Here is a 17,191-nt window from a genome sequence, read left to right on the forward strand (position 1 = left end):
CAGGCACAGGCGACAGGGTCAGGCAGGCACCTGGCTGGGATCAGGGCCTTGGTGCCAAGAGCAAGCCCGGTGCAGAGCCCATCAGATCGGAGACCCTGGGCTCAGCCACGGGAAGGCGACCATGCCCTGTGCAGGGGCCACCTCAGCTCTGTGGCCACGGCAGGGAGAGACTGGGGGAGGCCCAGCCAGGGAGGGACCAAGTCAAGCGAGGAGGGTGGAGGTGACTGAGCGCAGCCCCTGGGCCCGTGTCGGGCTCCTGGAGCAGGCAGGCGCAGGGGGCTGTGCCACAGGACAGGCCCCCAAGGGTCAGGACTCTTCCAAACCAGAGCCACAGAGAGGTGCGCCGTGGCCAAGGCCCAGTGCAGCCGACCACACAGACCACAGTCGGGAGAGGACAGAAGCAAATAAATTTAATGCTTTCCTTCTCCCCATCGGATGTGTGACCCTCTCCACACGAGGCCAGCCCGCGCCCCCCCACCCCCCCCTCAGAAGCTCAGCGGGTGCGAGGCCAGGACCCCGCCGTTCTGCACCACAGCATGTGAGATGAGCTCCATGTTGGTGAAGCTCTGGGTCCACGGCGGGGACTTCGCTGCCCGGAGGTTCCCCCTCACACGCTCGAACGCCTGCACGGGACAGAGGGGTTCGCACCTCCACCAGCCCAACCGTTCCCAACGCAGCCTCAGCTGCTGGGGACGTTCTGGGGGGGGCCGGCACGGCGAGGGGGGGCCGTGCACTCGTGCACGAATGACCAGAGCTGACAGCCCAGCTGCGGAAGCCTGTCCTGGCAGGCTGGGGCGGGCTGGGGCTGCCTCACAGCCAGCTGGGCTCTGCCTGGGGCCCCGGGCAGGCCGAGTTCCTCTAATTGCCCCTGACTGCTGGGCAGAGAGACCAGGTCCCATCCCAACCCCACCTGGCGAGCACCTGGTGCCCAGGAGCAGGGGCGGGTGGAGCAGAGGCCAAGCGGGAACAGGATGGAGTGAGGCATTCATGCACGGCTGGAGCCGCCCAGCGCCTGCAGGCACCGTGCAGAGGGGGCTCCAGGGAGACGGCTCGGCCCAGCAGGGAAGGGAAGGGGGCATGTGCTGAGTGCTGGAGGGTAGCGGCTCTGCCCACGATCCCACCAGCCGCACCTGCTCAGCAACACAAACCCACCCCCACGAGGGTCCAGGCCTGGGTCCTACCTCGTGGCACCACGTCTGGCAGAGGAGCTTTTCGTGCTCCGCGGTCGGCTGCCCCAGCGACAGGGAACGCGTGGCCCTACAGGATGGGCAGAGGCAGAGGGAGGGGTTGGGGGGCACACAGTGAGCAAGAGACCCCCCAGGGGCTGAAGCCCGAGCCGTGGGGCACAAGCCACACAGGGTCGGAGCCCTGTGGGGCAAGGAGCCTCTGCACAGGCAGGGGCCTTTGGGCCACAAGCTGAGGCTGGTGCAGAGGACCCGGCCCATGCAGCCAGGCAGCTTCCCTGAGCTAGCACAGGCAAGCACTGCCGGGCAGGGACGAGGGGGTCACCCTCGCCCCCTCCCCCCACTGGGTGCCCAGCATACAAGACATGCTGCAGCCAACATGCGCCGTGGGCACGCGCGCTACCAGCATTGCCCGGCAGCCCCCAGCCCTCCCCTGCACAGCCGGCAGAGCCCGCAGCAGCCGCAGGCACCCACCAGCTCCTCCCCACGGTGCCAGCCCAGAACCGGGCAGTAGCAGTCGAGAAGGGCATCCCCCCACATACGCGCTCCCTCCCTCCATGCTGCTTGCCACACACCTGGAGAGCACCACAGCCATGGCATAGATGTCGATGGCGGCGTCGGCTATGCGCTTCAGGTGGAACTGCTTGTCTGAGGGGAGAGACCGCAGTGAGGCAGCCACACGCATGACCCCCAGCCTGGGCAGGATGGGGCCAGCTGCGTGTGTGGCTCCATGCCCCGGCAGAGCTGCGTGGGTACACCACAGGCAGGACTCAGCCAGGCGGGACAAGTCTGTTGGCAAGAGCGTTGCAGGCAGGGCAGAGCATGGCACAGCAGAGCTCTGCTGCAGGCAACCATCGCTGGCAGGGCTGTGCCGGAGCTGCAAGGGGTCCAGCGCTGTGGGCCCAGCCCCGGGGCTCTGGCACACTTGCAGCTCCACCTGCGAGCATCCGCCCCTGCCTGCAGGCCAGCCCCTCGCTCCACAGCTCCGCGTCCACAGCCCCCGAAGTGCTAAACAAGGGGACTGCGGCACTCGCTGTCCGCCCCGGGCCATGCTGCACCCTGCTCTGTGCACTCACCCCATGGTACTGGTGAGATGCCATGTGCAGGCTGAGGCCACAATGCTCACGCTGTTAAGACTGGGGCATGCGGGAGCCACAGCCCAAAGCCAGCCGAGCCAGGCACTGAACAGTGCTGGGCTTGCGACACCTCCAAGACTGCCCGCTGTGGTGCAGGGCCCCTTGGACAGGCCACTCCTGCAGCACCTGGCCCGGCTGCAGCTGGATGAGGTGGCTCCCTGCCAGGCCTGCTGTGACTGGGAGCACCGCTCAGTGCCCGGGGCCACACATGAACCCAGGGGTGTTGCTGCAGACAGCATGCAGAGGAGCGGCAGAGAAGAGCAAGGGCAGCCTGATACTGCAGGGCAAGTCCAGAGGGGAGGACGCAGCAAGGGAGACCAGGGCCAGGAGCGGGGGGACGTGCTGCCCCTGTACCAGTGCTGCCAAGGCATTTGCAGCTGGCCACGGTCCCCGGCTGAGCTCTATTTGGGGCTGGTGAGAAGCAGGATTAGAGCACCCCCGGGAGCACTCACCTACCACCTTGGTGCCATACTTCAGCAGGAGGCTCTCCACGGCTTCCCCCAGCAGGTCCACTGCCTTCGTCACCTTCAGGGCAGCAGAGAGCCACTATCACCCCTGCAGGCAAGCGGTGCTCTGGCAGCACCCACTGCCAGCGCCTCCCCCCGGGCCCAAAGGTAACCTAGAGCAGCCTGGAGGCTGCCTCAGCAGGAGTGAGCTCCTAAGGCCACGCTACCAGCAATGCTGCTGGAGCACGAGGCCATCTGAGCAGCCCACAGGCATGGGGCAGTTTTACCCCTGGCTCCCGTGGTGGAGGAGCCAGGCTCTGGAAAACAAGGGTCTCTTTATGGACGCTCCTACCAGGTCCACGCTGCCGTCCAGGTCTGGGTGAACAATGCCCTGCAGCGAGGAACCAGTGGAAATCCCGACTTTGCTGCAAGGAATTAGAAAAGAAGTAGAGCAAAAGAAAGGCAAGGACGAAAGGGCTGGAAGGGACCTGGGTCGTGTTCCTGCATGCACAGCCGCCCCGCAGGCGCTGGAGCCCCACTGGGGCAGTCCACCCCAGTACCATACCAATGGCTCCCCTGCAGGTTACACCCGCAGTGAAAGGCAGAGAGGAAAAGGGTGCAACTAGCCCTGGATTGCATGGTCTCCATGACACCTGTGTGAGGTCAGACTTTTCTTCTACCGAGTCAACAGGAGCAGCTGCCCCATTTTCCTGTAGCTTGCGCCATCCTGGTTTGATGCAGGCAATGCACCAAGCAATGCACCAGGCATATTGCTCTGGGGCTGGACTCTTGGTCAGCCCTCCTGAGAGCAATAGCAATGCCGCCAGGAGGATGGGCATGACAGGACTGTGTCGGTCACCTGGGCAGGCACCAACGCTTGGAAATGCCCAGGAAAATGAAACGAGCAGGCAGGAAGTTTAACAGAAGGAAGACCTTTTCACCCAGCGTGGCATTAAAGTGTGGGGTTGCAGCCACCAGATGCAGAGGAAGCTGACAGTAGCCAGATTCACAGAGGGGTTAGACACGTGCTTGGAGGAAAGGGGCATCGGTCGCTAAGGAGCACAGGAGTGAGGGGCACAGCCTCCGAATCAGGACTTCCACCTAGACCTTAAATGCTGGAGGCTGCAAGGGAGAGGAGCAGGGAAAACCCAGGTCAGGCCCAGTCCCTCTGGGCAAGACGGATCTAGGTCTGACGCAGTGGGTGGCAGCTCTGATGTTTGAATGCTCTTGTGAAAAGCTCACCGCCGGGATCTTCAGCAGCACAGTGCCCCCCCATGCCACGCCGGGGAACCGTCTGACCTTCGGCTCCAGGCTGGCAGGGAGGTGAAACGGCCGAGGGGCTTTTTATCCCCCGCCCCCAGGCAGGCATGGGAGCAGCAACCAGGCTGCGCTGCTGCTCACCGCTTCGCTCTCAACCCGATCTCCTGCAGGATGGCACCAACTTTCCCTGCCGGCTTCAGGAGGTTTTTTTGCAGGCGCTTTAACTGGTCCCCGGCATACTGAAAAGTGTTGTTGGAGGTTAGAAGGGCACCACACGCAAGCTAGGCCTGGTCTGCAGAGGGTTGTTCTCATCTCCAGGAGGAGACACGAGCAATGGGCTCCTTTGGACTCAGGATCCCCTGGGTGCACCCGATAGCTGTGCAGCCCGGGAACCTGCAGCTGAGCCACACAGCGCCCCGGTGCAGGGCACAGTCTGCTCAGAGCCATCAAAGCATGTCTGTGAGCTGGGGGTCCCCCACGTCCCTCCTGCCCGGCACGTCTGCCGTGCTGAGCACAAGCGCTCCAGGAACCCAAGAACAGTCCCCCTCCTCCAGACTCGGGGGGAGGCTTAACCGTTGTCACCCCCCATCAAGGAAAGCAAAGGGCTAAGTCTGCCCACGGCCCACGGCTGGTTCTTCGCTCTCGGATATGATCTGGGGCTCCCAGAGGGGGGCTCGTGGACTGCAGAGCCCACACAGCCCACCACGCCAGGCTGCCTCTGCACCTGCTGCTCCCAGCAAAGGACGTGCTGGCAATTGGCGCCCACCTGCCCAACGCGCTCTGCTCCAGTGCGGCCCCTTGTTTGGTAACGAGCTCCCGGGGCCTGGTGCTGCACACGCTTACTCACGAGGGGGCTCGGGAACCAAGAACAACATGCAGCTCTGGTGCAGGATCCGGGGGCTCTCACGCAGAGCTCATGCATGGGGGCAGGGCGCAGTAGGAGGGAGGACCGCTGCTGTGGCCTGCATCGCCATGATGGGGGCAGCTCTGGCCCAGGCCACACAGCGAGGCAGTGATGGCAAGGGCCTGGGTCTGCCCACTCCTCACCACTGCCCCAGCCCCCAGCATGACCCTGGCCCGGCATACCGGGATCCGGGCAGGAGTGGGCCCCCCTGCTGCGGCCAGAGCGCAGGTCGAGGGCTCTGGTGCAGCGCACGGTGTACGGCGCGGGCTGTGGGTTGGGATCTAGATTGCAACCACCGAGGCCCCTTGGCTCTGCGCGCATTTGGGGCCGGCCTGTCTCTAAGGCAATGGCTTCATCCTGGCAGTAGATTCGGGAGGGGATGCTCAATGCCCACAGGGAAACGCTGTGCTGGGGCAGGGGATGCAGAGTTAGCCAGTGCCACCCCCTGCCCAGCTTGGAGGGCCCAGGCTCAGGCAGACAGCTCGCCCCCCCCGCCAACCCCACCCAAAACAGGGCACTGTGCTTCTGGCCCCTGCATGCCCTCCTCTCCCCTCCCCGTCCTGCTCCCTGGAGAAGCTAGTGTGGGACATGGCCCGCAAGTCATTACCTCGATGCCCGCCAGTGCCACAAACAGCCGCAGGATGTCGTTGGTGCCCTCGAAAATCCGGAAGATCCTCAGGTCCCTCATGACCTTCTCAACCCCGGTCTCCTGCACGCACAGAGACCCTCGATGGGCCACAGGGTCCCAGCTGGGGCAGGGCCCCGACGGCCCCTCTGCTGCTCACCTGCATGTAGCCCATTCCTCCAAGGACCTGGATGCACTCGTCCGTGACGTGCCAGGCGGCTTCCTAGGAAAGGGAGCACCACAAGCTGCAGAGGGACGGCGCCCGACCCGGGCGGGCTCGCTCAGGTGCCCCAACCCAGCAGCCCTGAGCGCGTGCACTGCGCTGGCGCTGAGCCGCCCCGGCGGGGCCAAGGGCTACAGTCGTGCTGCCGTGGCAGAGGGTCACCGCTCACAAGCCATGGGGTTGCCAGGCTTGGGGCTGACCCCACCAGCACTTGGGGTGAGCGAGGGGCTGCGGGGAAGCCGTTTCCAGCAGGAACGTCCTAGTCATGCCTCAGGTCCCTGCTGCAGGGATCGCAGGTGCCGCTCACTGCCACCCAGGACAGGACAGGGCAGGGCAGGGCACACGCGTGTCCCTGCGACAGGCAGCCAGTGTGCCCCGAGGCCCAAAGTCTGCTCCCAAGGGGGTCAGAGGGGAGGGATCAGACAAGGCAACAGTGAAGCCCTTACCGACGCAAAGATCTTGCTGATGGCAGCCTCCAGTTTGTAGTCAGGCACCCGCATGTCCATGTTGGCGCTCAGCACGTAGGCCATGGACTGTGGGGAGACCATGAGTCACACTGGGCATGCCACGCCACGCCACGCCAGGCCCCCGCAGCGTGCAGCTGGGTGTGCCCCAACCTCCCCGCCCTTGGCCCCTTCCCAGTCTGGCGTGCCCCACCAGGCTCCCGCATCTCCATGCAGCACACGCTGGGCCAACACCAAGGCCACACACCCTCCAGGCCCGGCTCGGTGGCACTCCTGCAAGCGGCCGGGCAGCCCATGCGGGCCAGGCAGAGGGGTTGGCCATGCCCACACCCTGCGGGGCATCACTGGGGTGGGGGGACTGCCCAGCCACCAAGAAGAGGCAGGTTTCTGGGTGCACACCCCAGCCTGCATGCCCCTGCCCTCCCTGCCCCGCTCCAGGTTGGCCGTTATGCTCAGTGGTCCCTCTCCAGTCGCACTGAGCGGTCGCTCCTGGGCCAGGGCCCTGCTGACCCAAGTGCATGTCCAGTTCGGGGCACAACAGGCCCCAATGATCCCTGGGGCCTTTGCCCAGCAGAATTCACTGCCATGGCGGCAGCAAGTCCCACAGGGTCCAAGCCCCCCGGGCCACGTGGGACTGCCCTGACCACCAATCTGGGCCCAGGTGCCCTGCCCACCTCAGTGACGTAGTGCAGCATGGCCATGTGGGCGATCTTCTCCTGAATGGCGCCGTAGCGGCTGATCTTGTTCCCAAACTGCGTGCGTGCAGCAGCGTGCTCGGCCTAGCGGTATGGGAGAGAGCGTGTGAGCCCCGTGATGGGCCAGCACAACACCCCGGGCCACAGAGAGAGAGAAAGCCTGTCTGCGTCCAGGCTGCAGGACTCGGCCTCACACCCCAGCACAGACACCGAAGGGCCACGTGCTGTGCTGCACCACTGCCACAGGCCACGCCGACTGTGCAGGAGGGGCTCCTGTCAGCCTCCACGGTCGCCTGCAGCTCCCTCCATCTCCCGTCGGGCCACCTCTACCGCTGCCAACTCCACTGCACCCTCACGTCAGGATCTGTGCATCTCCCATACCCCGAGGGGCTGCTCACTCTCCCCATGTAGGGGCCCCAAACACCCCCTCCGTGATCCCCCCAGATGCCCATGTGCCAGGACCTGCCTACGCTGCTATTTAGGATCAGCCATGAGCACTGCTTTTGCACCAGCAGGCACAGCAACAAGGGAGACAAGGGAGGAGCAGTAGCAGACTGGCTCCGAGCCAGGCTCTGCTCCTCCCTCCCAGGACCCCTCTGCCCACTGCTCGTCTCCCCACCCGCGCTGGGCCCCGGGCACGGACGGCAGAGAAGGAGCAGGGTGCAGAAGCTGGGGCTGGTGGGTTCCCGTCAAGGCCCCGCAGCTCTTGTGGGAGCACATATCGGGCTGTGCAGAGGGGCAGGCCAGGAGGCAGCTCCTGGCTTCCTGATTACACGGGCTCTGCCAAATGGTGCCGCGGGCACTCCCCACAGCATTGGCACAGGCCGGTGGTGCCGCTCAGAAGTTACACGACACCGCAGCAGAGAAGGCCCTTGGGGTGTCACAAGCTCAGGCCGCAGCCTGGCCTCAGGGCATCACAACTCGGAGCAAATGGGAAGGATCTAAGCAGCGCAAGCAATTGTGCCAAGGCCCCGCAGACTGCCAGGTGCACCCCAGCCGTGAGCACCCCTCTGACGCTGCACGTCTGCACGTCCGTGCAAAGCAAGGCACAGGAGCAAGCACCTGCTGCCTGGGGCCTAAGCGAGGGCAGAGGACCTGTCACGCCAGCAAGCTCCGTGGAATCGCTGGCGGATGCACGGGCTCTGGTTCGTGGATGGCTTTGCTATGAGGAGACACGATGATGCCGTTTGCAAGGAGTCTGACTCCTGCAGCGCGAGAAGTCAGGGCTCCTGAGCTCAGCATGGTGCTGATGGGACTTTGGCCAGCGCTTCACCCAACAGCGCTACCAGCTACGCCCATGTGCGCGCACACGTGCTGTGAATGGACTTGTTGAGTACGCGGATTCCTTGACGGTTCCTGACTCGGACTCCCGCCACGTAAATACTGGCTAGTTGCCAAAGCCAAACCCGTCCCACCTGGACTAAAACAGCTGACCTCTGTGCCGGGCACGCAGTTTCGCCACCCTATGAACAGCCCCAGCTGCCAGCGCTATCTAATCTAATCTGACTGAAACAGCAGCACACACCGCCTTGACGATCACACCCCGCATGGTGCCGGCCAGGGCAGACGCCATCCCGAAGCGCCCGTTGTTCAGGATGTTCATGGCCACCTTGAAGCCTTTGCCGAGCTCCCCGAGCAGGTTTTCCGCAGGCACTTTCACATTGTCAAAGTGGACCTCTGCTGTGTTGGAGCACTTGATCCCCATCTTCTTCTCCGGGAGGCCACTGGCAAGATAAAGCGAAACATGACCTTAGCCAGCCTCTGCCCAGCCACGGCCTTTGCACCATTCCTGCACAACTACAGGCGCGTGGGGTCCATGGCACCGGGCCAGCATGGGCTGAGGCCCAGTCGTGTGTGTGTGTGTGTGTGTGTGTGCACGCATGCAAAGGGAGGCGCACAGTGACATGCAAACCTTGTGTGTGCAAAGGGAAAGTTAACACCATGTTTTCCACAACAGGTGAGACAGGTTTAAATATGGCAAAGAACAACTGCCTGTTCCTAAACATGCTGGTGCTGCCACGCTGCACCCCATGGCAGAGCACAGCCCAGGTCCACGCCTGCCACACTCCCCTCGTGCAGCAGCAGGGCAGCCAGGGCATCGAGGAGCGCGTAACCTGCCCAGACCAGTGCCAATGCTGGATCAGAGTCCCTGGGTCTCGGCTGCCTGCCAAGGCTTCAAGCCGGCGGCTCCCAGGCTGGATTGCTGGTGCTTTCATGTGTGTCCTTCAACAGTTGGGTGACAAAGGCAGGCTGAGGCTGCGGGCAGGCTGAGGGCTGGCAGGGCCCCTGGTGTACAGCCCCGGTCCCGTACGCTGCAAGCAGCACTGACCTGGTCACACCCCCAAATGCCCTCTCCACGATGAAGGCAGAGATCTTCTCCGTCACCTCCCCTGTCCTCTCCTTCACCGGCGTCTTGGCAAACACGGTGAAGATCTCCGCTGTCCCTCCATTACTGCGGCACAAAGCAGGCAGGGATAAAAGCAAGGCCCCCCAGGCCCATCTGTCACCAGCTTGGTCTCTCCGTGCCCTGGACTGAGCACTGCCCACTCATACTGGTGCTCGTGTCTGTCTTTCTGACTGCCCTCGACTACAGCCCCCACCTGGGGGCACCGGGAGCGCTGATACAGCACATTATGCTGCCAGAGAAGCACCACGTATCTCCCCGACTGCTGGCGAGAGGTAACCACCACGTATGACCCAGGGACAGTTTGAGGGCGGTGGAGGTGTGAGCTAGGTAGCTGAGCGTGAGTGTCCTACCTGCACCCAACACAGCCCTCGGCTGCAGCAGCACAGCCAAGGCAGTGACCGCAAATGTGCGCACTGTGTTACCGGTCAGCTCTGTGTTCCCGAGGGAGACCTGGCACCCAGCTTGCTGGACTTTCTATCTCCCCTCGTGCCCCCCCATACACACATTTAACCTCATTTATCCAGAACTAAGCAGAAGAAAAGTTTACTAGGCATCTCGGGCTATACATGCCCCAGTCCCAGTCTGGGAGGACTAACTCGGTTGCCGGGCTGGGGAACGCTGAGGCAAGAGACCGAGGCAGAGCGGGTACGGGCGACATTTGAACAACGGTTCAGGGTTCATCACAGCATCCAGCCTGTGGGAGCCCTGACCGCAAGTGCTGTCATACTTTCCTGGGATGACTGGTGGAAGTCCTCCCCACAACGTTTACGAAGTAATCAATCCCCTTAAGTCTGTTAAAAGACTACGGTGAGATCTGAAAGTCATGCTGAGCTGAAGCTTATTCACGACGGGTAAAACACGCAACACTGATGCTGACTTCACAGTGCGAAGCCTGTCCAGTATATCGTCTACAGTCATAATTATTTCAAGCTGGCTCCTAGCTGTCTGGTTATTCCTGAAAACCTGCTGTTTTCCTGGTTGTTAATCAGTTTCTTGAGATGTCCCAAACCAGATAACCCCTTGTCACTGAAAAAGGTAATTCGTTTAAATGGAAACTGTTCATATAACAGGGTTTTCCCTGTCATTGATGACTTGGGACCCTCTTGATTTACACACTTCAACAAATGCTTTGAAGAGGCTAGACTGAGGGTGTAAGAAAGCGGTAAAGCAGCAAACAGTGTGCTTCAAGAGGGAGAAATCCCTCTGACACCACCGCTGTTGTTCCCGAGAAGCTGGGAGAGACAGATTGTCTCTTTCCGTCGCCTGTTTGAGCCTCAACTTTTATAGTCAAACTGGTGGTAACCGGGTGAATTTTCCTTCTCTGCTCCCCCTTCCCCGCTTGCTCTGCAGCAACGCTTCTTTTACCTAAGCCAAAGATCCCTGTGAAGCCCAGAAATACTGCGGGGCCTGCTCATCAAGACACTACCACTACTAGGACAGTTAGGGCAAAAGACTGGGACGTGCTGAGTTTGAGACATAAGAGGATCAGCTTGCATAGGCTGATTGACCCATTTTGGCTCGGACATGCCCTAATGCATCGAATGCTGGCCCGTGAGGGTGTCAGCTGGGCGCCCAGCTGGATTCAGAGGTATTGTGTTCACGCGTGTGCTTGTGTCTCACTGCATTTTACTGTTGCCCTGATGAACTGATTCCTGGCATATGAGGGTGTCAGCCTGTCCATGCTGATCAACCCAGCCGGGTCAGGCATGCATGTTTGTTTGTGTGTGTGTGCGTGTGCGTGTATTTGACTGATGTAGTGGCTGAAGGAACCCAGCCCCATTGAAACTGAGTCCTGCAAGATAGCTCCCTGGGGGTGAGGACTTGCAGAAGGGAGAGATACAGCTCCGTATAGAAACCCAAGTCACACAAGCAGCACGTTGACAGAATTATAAACGTACCCCTAATAAATGAGTGCACCCCAAAGTGACGGGCAAATCTGGTAACAACTGCAAGGCGGGGAGTCGGGTCTCCTGACACAGGGCACTTCTACACCCGTCTGCCTGTGCCCACCTTAAAGGGCAAGAAGTCCCACCCCCAACAGGCAAAGTGGGACTGGGTCAAGACCTGAGCAAAGCCCAGGCCCGGGGGTGGGGGCAAAGAAAAGAAACCAGAGAGGTGTAAGGTGAAGCCACATCCTTACTCTGCAGCGACCACATCATACCTTCCTGCAGGCTGGTCTCCCCGACACAAATGCGGCCCGCAGAGTGGGACCGCCGCCAGCAAGCAGGGACCTCACTCCAGCCCGGAGAAGGACATGAGCAGAGTGGTGGGAAGAACAGCCCACAGTATCCACCACCCTCGGCACCAGCCCCTGCTTCGGGCTCCCAGGGCTGCACTCACGCAGCCCAGCCCACAGCCCCTTTCTTCTGAGCTCCCCGAGCCACTCCCTCCATTGCGGCGGTGCCCGCACAGCCGGCCGGCCTAGGGAAGGGCCACGGCCAGTGCTGGGGGGACACGGGGCTGTGGCTGGGGCTGGGCAGGACCAAGGAGCCGTGGTTAGCACGGGAGGGGCTGTAACTAGCCCCATGGGGCAGCACCGCAGCAAGTCAGGGGGGCAGTGCCTGCTGCAGGGGGGTGCACGTGTGTGCGCATGTGCATGTGTGCCCCTCCTTCCCCAGGCAGAAGGCAGGAAGGCGGAAGCCGAGAGGCAAGATGCAACATGACTATGTGCCACCCCCGGTGCAAAGATCCCCCTTGGCAGCTTTTCAAACCACCTCTGACCCCCGTGCTGCCTGGTTCACCCTGACTGGGCTGGCCCCACACCCATGGGTGCCTCGAGCCGGGCAGGAGCTGTGCATCTGGCCTGAGCGCCGCCAGCTCCATCGTGCTCCCGAGCCACAGGCCCCACGCTCCATCCCAGCCCGTCCTGCTCCCGCAGCACTGCTAGGCCTGCCGGCCCATGGTGCAGGCAGTGCCACCGCCTCTCACCTGATCCAGATCTTGCCCCCGTTGAGCGTGTAGAAGTTCCCGCAGGCGCTGGGCTCGGCCACGGTCTGGATGGAGGCCGCGTCGGAGCCGCTCGAGGGCTCCGTCAGGCAGAAGGCGGCGACAGTCTCGCCTGCCAGGGGAGCGGAGCCATCACCGCGGGCTCGAGCCCACGTGCATGGGGGCACCAAGTCACAGGCCCGCTGCAGGCACCAGGATCCTGACTACAGGGCCAGGCACGCAACAGGGACCTGAGAAGAGCTATGGCCACGTGCCACAGTGGGCAGGAGGGAACAGGCACCAAAGAGCAGTGACCCAGTCCTCACCCACCCCCTGCCTCGGCCCGGCTCGCACCATCAGGCTCCATGTAAAGAGGGAGCCGCGGGATAGAGGTTTCCCAGTCACGAGCCTCAGGCCATTCAGCAGTCAGAGACGCCCCAGGCACCGGCCCATGCTAGCGCCACGTGGCCGCCCTGCTACGCCACCAGCGAGCGACACGTGGCAGCAAGGCCCCAGGCACATCCCTAGCCGGTGCATCCACCCACAGCCTGGGGCTATGGCAGTGAGCCGCTCGTGGACAGGTGCCGCCAGCAGCCAGTTTGCACCACCCAGGGCAGCCTCAGCACGTGGCCAGGCTTGGGGGGCTAGCACGGCATGTGCAGCGCTGCACGTGCTTGTGCAGCCCATGCCCACGCCACCCTCACTTCCTGCTGCCCCAATGCACAGCCAAGCTGGCCCTGGCTACGGGCTGCCAGCCAGCACCCGGCCCCAGGCAGGCGGCAGGGCTCCCCCCAGCATCACAGCGTGCAGGCCCATGCCTACCGGATGCCAGCTTGGGCAAGTACTTCTCCTTCTGACTCTTGGTGCCGAACAGCAGGATCCCCTTGAAGCCGATGGACTGATGGGCACCCAGGCTGATGCCCACGCCGAGGTCATGCACACCCACCACCTCCACCACGCGCGCGTACTGCAGAGCACGAGGCCACGTGTCAGGTCGCAGCCCAGCAGCACGCGGGGCCTGGCTGAGCAGGGAGGTGCCGCAGTCTGCACCCACAGCTGCCGCGCCGTGGCTGCGCTGTCCTCTGAACCCCGTCCCCCTGGGAGCCCACTTTACTCCCCAGGGCCGGCCCTGCCCCGGGGGTCTGGGAGCCCGTCGTGCACAGAGGCCCAGGGCCGAGCTAGCACAGACAGCACGTGCTGGCCCAGCACCTGCAGGTCAGGCGAGGCCGCACCTGGCAGGATCAGGCCTGGGAGATGGCTGGGCCCCATCCCATCACCAGGCGGCTGACCCGGGGACTCGTGCCCTTTGGTGGAGCTGGGCAAGGTCAGACCCCAGCCCCCTAGCTCAGGCTGGCGCCCAACCCCTCTCACCTGGGTGTTGGTCAGCCCGACGCCCCCCAGCTCCTCGGGCACCTGCAGCCCAAAGGCTCCCATTGCCTTCAGCCCCGCCAGGGTGGCCTCCTCGATGCTCTCCAGCTTCTCGTTCTTGGCAGGATCATTCACCTCCTTCACACGGCAAAGCAGGGGGAGAGGAAGTGCCGGCCCTGCTACCCCGGGCTGCCCAGGGGACAGGGGCTGCGGGCCGCTACGCCCCTCCCCTGGCACCGGCTGCAGCAGGAGCTGGGAGGGGGCAGGTCCGAGGGGAGGGGGTGCTGAGTGCCCACGGCCAGGGCAGCAGTGACGGTGACCATGAGGAACAGGAGCCAGAGGGGTCTGCGGGCTGGGGGGGGCAGCGCATGGAGTGGGGGTGTAAATGCCCTGCCTTCCCTTTCCCCTCGGCCCCACTCCATCCTCTCCTCCCCTCTAGCCCTGGCGGGCTGGGCTGAGAGGCACGGCACAATGCTGACCCCACGAGTCCTCCCAGGCACCCCCAGCCCTCCTGGCCCAGGACAGGACCCCCGAGGACACGGCAGCCCCCCAGGCCCTGGCCAGCGCAGGCACCACGGACCCCCACGACAGCAGTGGTGACGAGCAGGCGCATGTGGAGAGGGAGGAGAGGGGCTCCCGGGGCCGGAGCCCAAGTGGCAGTGGGACCGGGGGGGTTGCCAGCCTCAGCCAAGTCCTGCCGGCTGCACTGACCTGGAAGAAGCGGGCGCAGGGATCCACCAGGGCCTGCAGGAACTGGGTCTGCTCTGCTGTGAGAGCTGGGGAGAAGGTGGCACAGCGGGGTGGGCGGGGGTCCCGTGGGCGCAGCGGGTTGGCTGGGTCACCCCCAGCCTCGTTCTCCAGTGCAACGACTAGGTTTCATGGCAGGAGGGTGCTGATGCCATGTGTGAGCTGCCTTCTTCCCCCGGGTGGCTCTGTGAAGGCTGGGGCTGCTGGCTGGCACCCTCCTCTCCAGGCTACGGGACCAATCCTGCCCCACCGGCCGGCCGCCCCCTAGTCTCAGCCCACAGCAGCAACCCACCGCCTGCCTGGCCCCTCCAGGGCAGCTTTGGGGAGGCCCAAGGCTCAGACAGCTGTGGCGCAGGACTGCCCCCTCCAATGCAGCCCCCCTGGGAAGGCGCTGGGTGGGACAGTGCCACTTCGTGCCCAGTGTCACGTGCCAGCACCCCAAGCCCTCCTACCTGAGGGGAAGGGGAAGACATGGTCGGGGACGAGCTGCCCGTTGAACGTGCTCCGGACAAAGGACCTGAGTTCCTGGAGGAGACGACAGTGGTGACCACGCGCTCGCAGCTCTTGGCAGGGACGGGCTGCGCAGGGCCCCGCTCCGGGAGCACGTGGCTGGTCGAGGGGGCAGCTGTCCTCTCTGGGGTCGTGGGGCTGGAGCCTGCCTCCCACACAGCAGCTGGTCCTGGAGCCCGCTCCTCAGGGCACGGACCAACTGCACGGCCCATCGGCTCTCCAGCTGGCTTGCTTATCCGGGCCATCCTCGCGGCACCCGACCATGGTGCAGGTTAGGGTCCACCTGCCCACAGGGCACACAACGGGCCCGTGGCAATGGAGAGGCCTCTGGCCTCATCTCCTTCCTCGAGGGCTGCATCATGGGGGCTGACACCATTTGCTGATGCCCTCAGGTTGCAGTTGCGTGAGCAGCTCAGCACCTGCGAGACCCGGGCCCTGGGGACTGTGCGGACAGCCCTGCTACAGAGCCTAGAAACCAGGCTCGAGCCAGCACTGCAGACAGGCTCGGGGCGGCGGGGGTCTCACCAGCACTGCACCTAGACTCCTGGCAGCCCCAGGCCAACTTTTAGTATCGGGCCCCCTTTGCCAGAGATAATGATGATAATAATAATAGGATGATGGAACAAAATGACCATTTTCAGGCCCCCTTTCTGACCATTTCCTGGCAGCCGCCCCGTTTGCCCATGCCTGCGTCCGGGTCTGGGTCTCTCTTACCAGATCTGCTTGACTCGAGTACTTGGCTCTCGGGAGCGCTCTGTAGTACGGCAGCCTGGGGACACAAACCGAGGTGCTGCGATGTGGTGAGGGCACGGCACGGCACCTGCTCCCGCGCAGCCAGAGCCAGTCCTCAGCACCTGCCCGTGCGAGGGGCGGACACGGGGGCCACTGCACAGCCTCGCTCGTCCAGGAGCATCAGTGGCACGTGGGACCCTCGGGAAAGCCCGTCTGTTCGGGGGACGCCAGTACACAGGAGGATCTCAGGGCTGGGCAGGGCAGGGGACATGGATAGGACGGTGGATGTTGCTAACTCAGAGCCCAGTGCGCCCAGCAGGAGCCTGCACGCCGTGGTGCTGGGCACGCCAGAGACAGGCAGATCTGATGCCAGGTCCACCCAGATCTCCTCAGCGAGAAGCAGCCAGGTCAGACTGTGGCACAGGGGCTCAGCCCAGAAACACGGCCCCAACAGCAGCTGTCACGCCAGGCTCAGGGCAAGGGCACAGTGACGCCGTCACAGAACCAGCACGGGAGGAGGCGCCGGTGCAGCACCGTGCCGCGCCACCCGCGCCCAGGCCCAGTGCCCAAGACAGGGCCAGAGCACGGACGTGGCGCCAGTACCTGCGGGCGGGCTTGGCCAGGGGCTGTGCCCAAAGCTGCCTCCACCACCTGCGAGCGAGCCTGGTCCCGACCAGACGCAGCATCCTCTCTGGGGGCGATGCAGCAACCCTGGCAGGAAGAGGAGGAGGGGGCTTCATCCAAACCACAAAGACCAGCATGCTTCATCACTCCAGCCACAGCTAATGCTACTCAGGGCCCCCCCGCCCCCGGGCCTGTCACCAGTCACCCCCCGCGGGGCTTGTTCTTCCCATTCCAGAGCGTGTGCAGCCCCCGGGGACACGCTGCTTCCCGGCCCCCAGTTCAGACCACGCCACCCAGGGGCTCGTTACTCACCCCTGGAGCAGCACCCAGCTGAGGACCAGTCTCCAGCCTGGAATCCTGAGAAACAGCCATTGCTTCCACAGTGTGACATCACTGCTCCAGAAGTGATGTCACTTGGGGTATTATGACATCACCATTGGCATGCATTGGTTACCGCCCAGCAGCACCAGGGATCGGGCCCGTTGGGCTGGGCACCGGGCGGGCTGGCAGGAGGTTGAGACAGCAGGGAGGGAGCATGAGGAAAAAGGGAAGCGAGGAAACCAGTGCCTGCCACAAGCAGCAGCACCAGCGCCAGCGCCAGCGCTGTGCTGCTGGGTGGCATCACTGCAGGGCTGGGCCTGGCTCCAGCGGCATACGCAGCTGGCCAAGCAGGGTGACGTGCCAGCTAGCAGTTCTTAAACCTCCCGAGTGTGCCCACTGGATGGGAGCACCACGCCCCAGCGAGCGGTGGCTATGCTCACCTGGGCACACGGCTCCCTGGGGAAGAGCCGTCGCTATCGTGCGGGGCTGAAGGCAAGGCCCGGCCCGTTGCTGCAGAAGCACAAGCCAGGAGGGTCCATGGGAGCTGCTACCAGCCGGAGCGAGGTCAGTGCGGCCAGGGGCAAAGCCAGCAGGACTTGCTCCCACTCTGCGGCAGTTCA

The 17,191-nt window shown here is 63.7% G+C and overlaps 1 protein-coding gene across 1 annotated transcript; it reads right to left on the minus strand.

The window, feature by feature from the left end:
• Window positions 1-397: 397 nt before the first annotated feature.
• Window positions 398-16,430, minus strand: ACADVL (acyl-CoA dehydrogenase, very long chain). Its single transcript, XM_019503513.1, has 19 exons — window positions 16,230-16,430; window positions 15,609-15,663; window positions 14,837-14,909; window positions 14,349-14,413; window positions 13,641-13,775; window positions 13,092-13,236; window positions 12,273-12,402; window positions 9,267-9,389; window positions 8,463-8,661; window positions 6,917-7,021; window positions 6,225-6,311; window positions 5,716-5,778; window positions 5,538-5,639; window positions 4,168-4,265; window positions 3,119-3,191; window positions 2,773-2,845; window positions 1,760-1,832; window positions 1,182-1,257; window positions 398-623 (listed from the first exon to the last, which is right to left on the minus strand). The coding sequence occupies exons 1-19, from the start codon at window positions 16,385-16,387 to the stop codon at window positions 486-488; spliced, it is 1,971 nt and encodes a 656-aa protein (XP_019359058.1). The 5' UTR covers window positions 16,388-16,430; the 3' UTR covers window positions 398-485.
• Window positions 16,431-17,191: the final 761 nt, after the last annotated feature.

This window comes from Gavialis gangeticus, unplaced genomic scaffold (assembly GCF_001723915.1).
Source record: "Gavialis gangeticus isolate Ggan-Ray unplaced genomic scaffold, GavGan_comp1, whole genome shotgun sequence".
In the NCBI taxonomy this organism is placed as follows: Eukaryota; Metazoa; Chordata; order Crocodylia; family Gavialidae; genus Gavialis; species Gavialis gangeticus.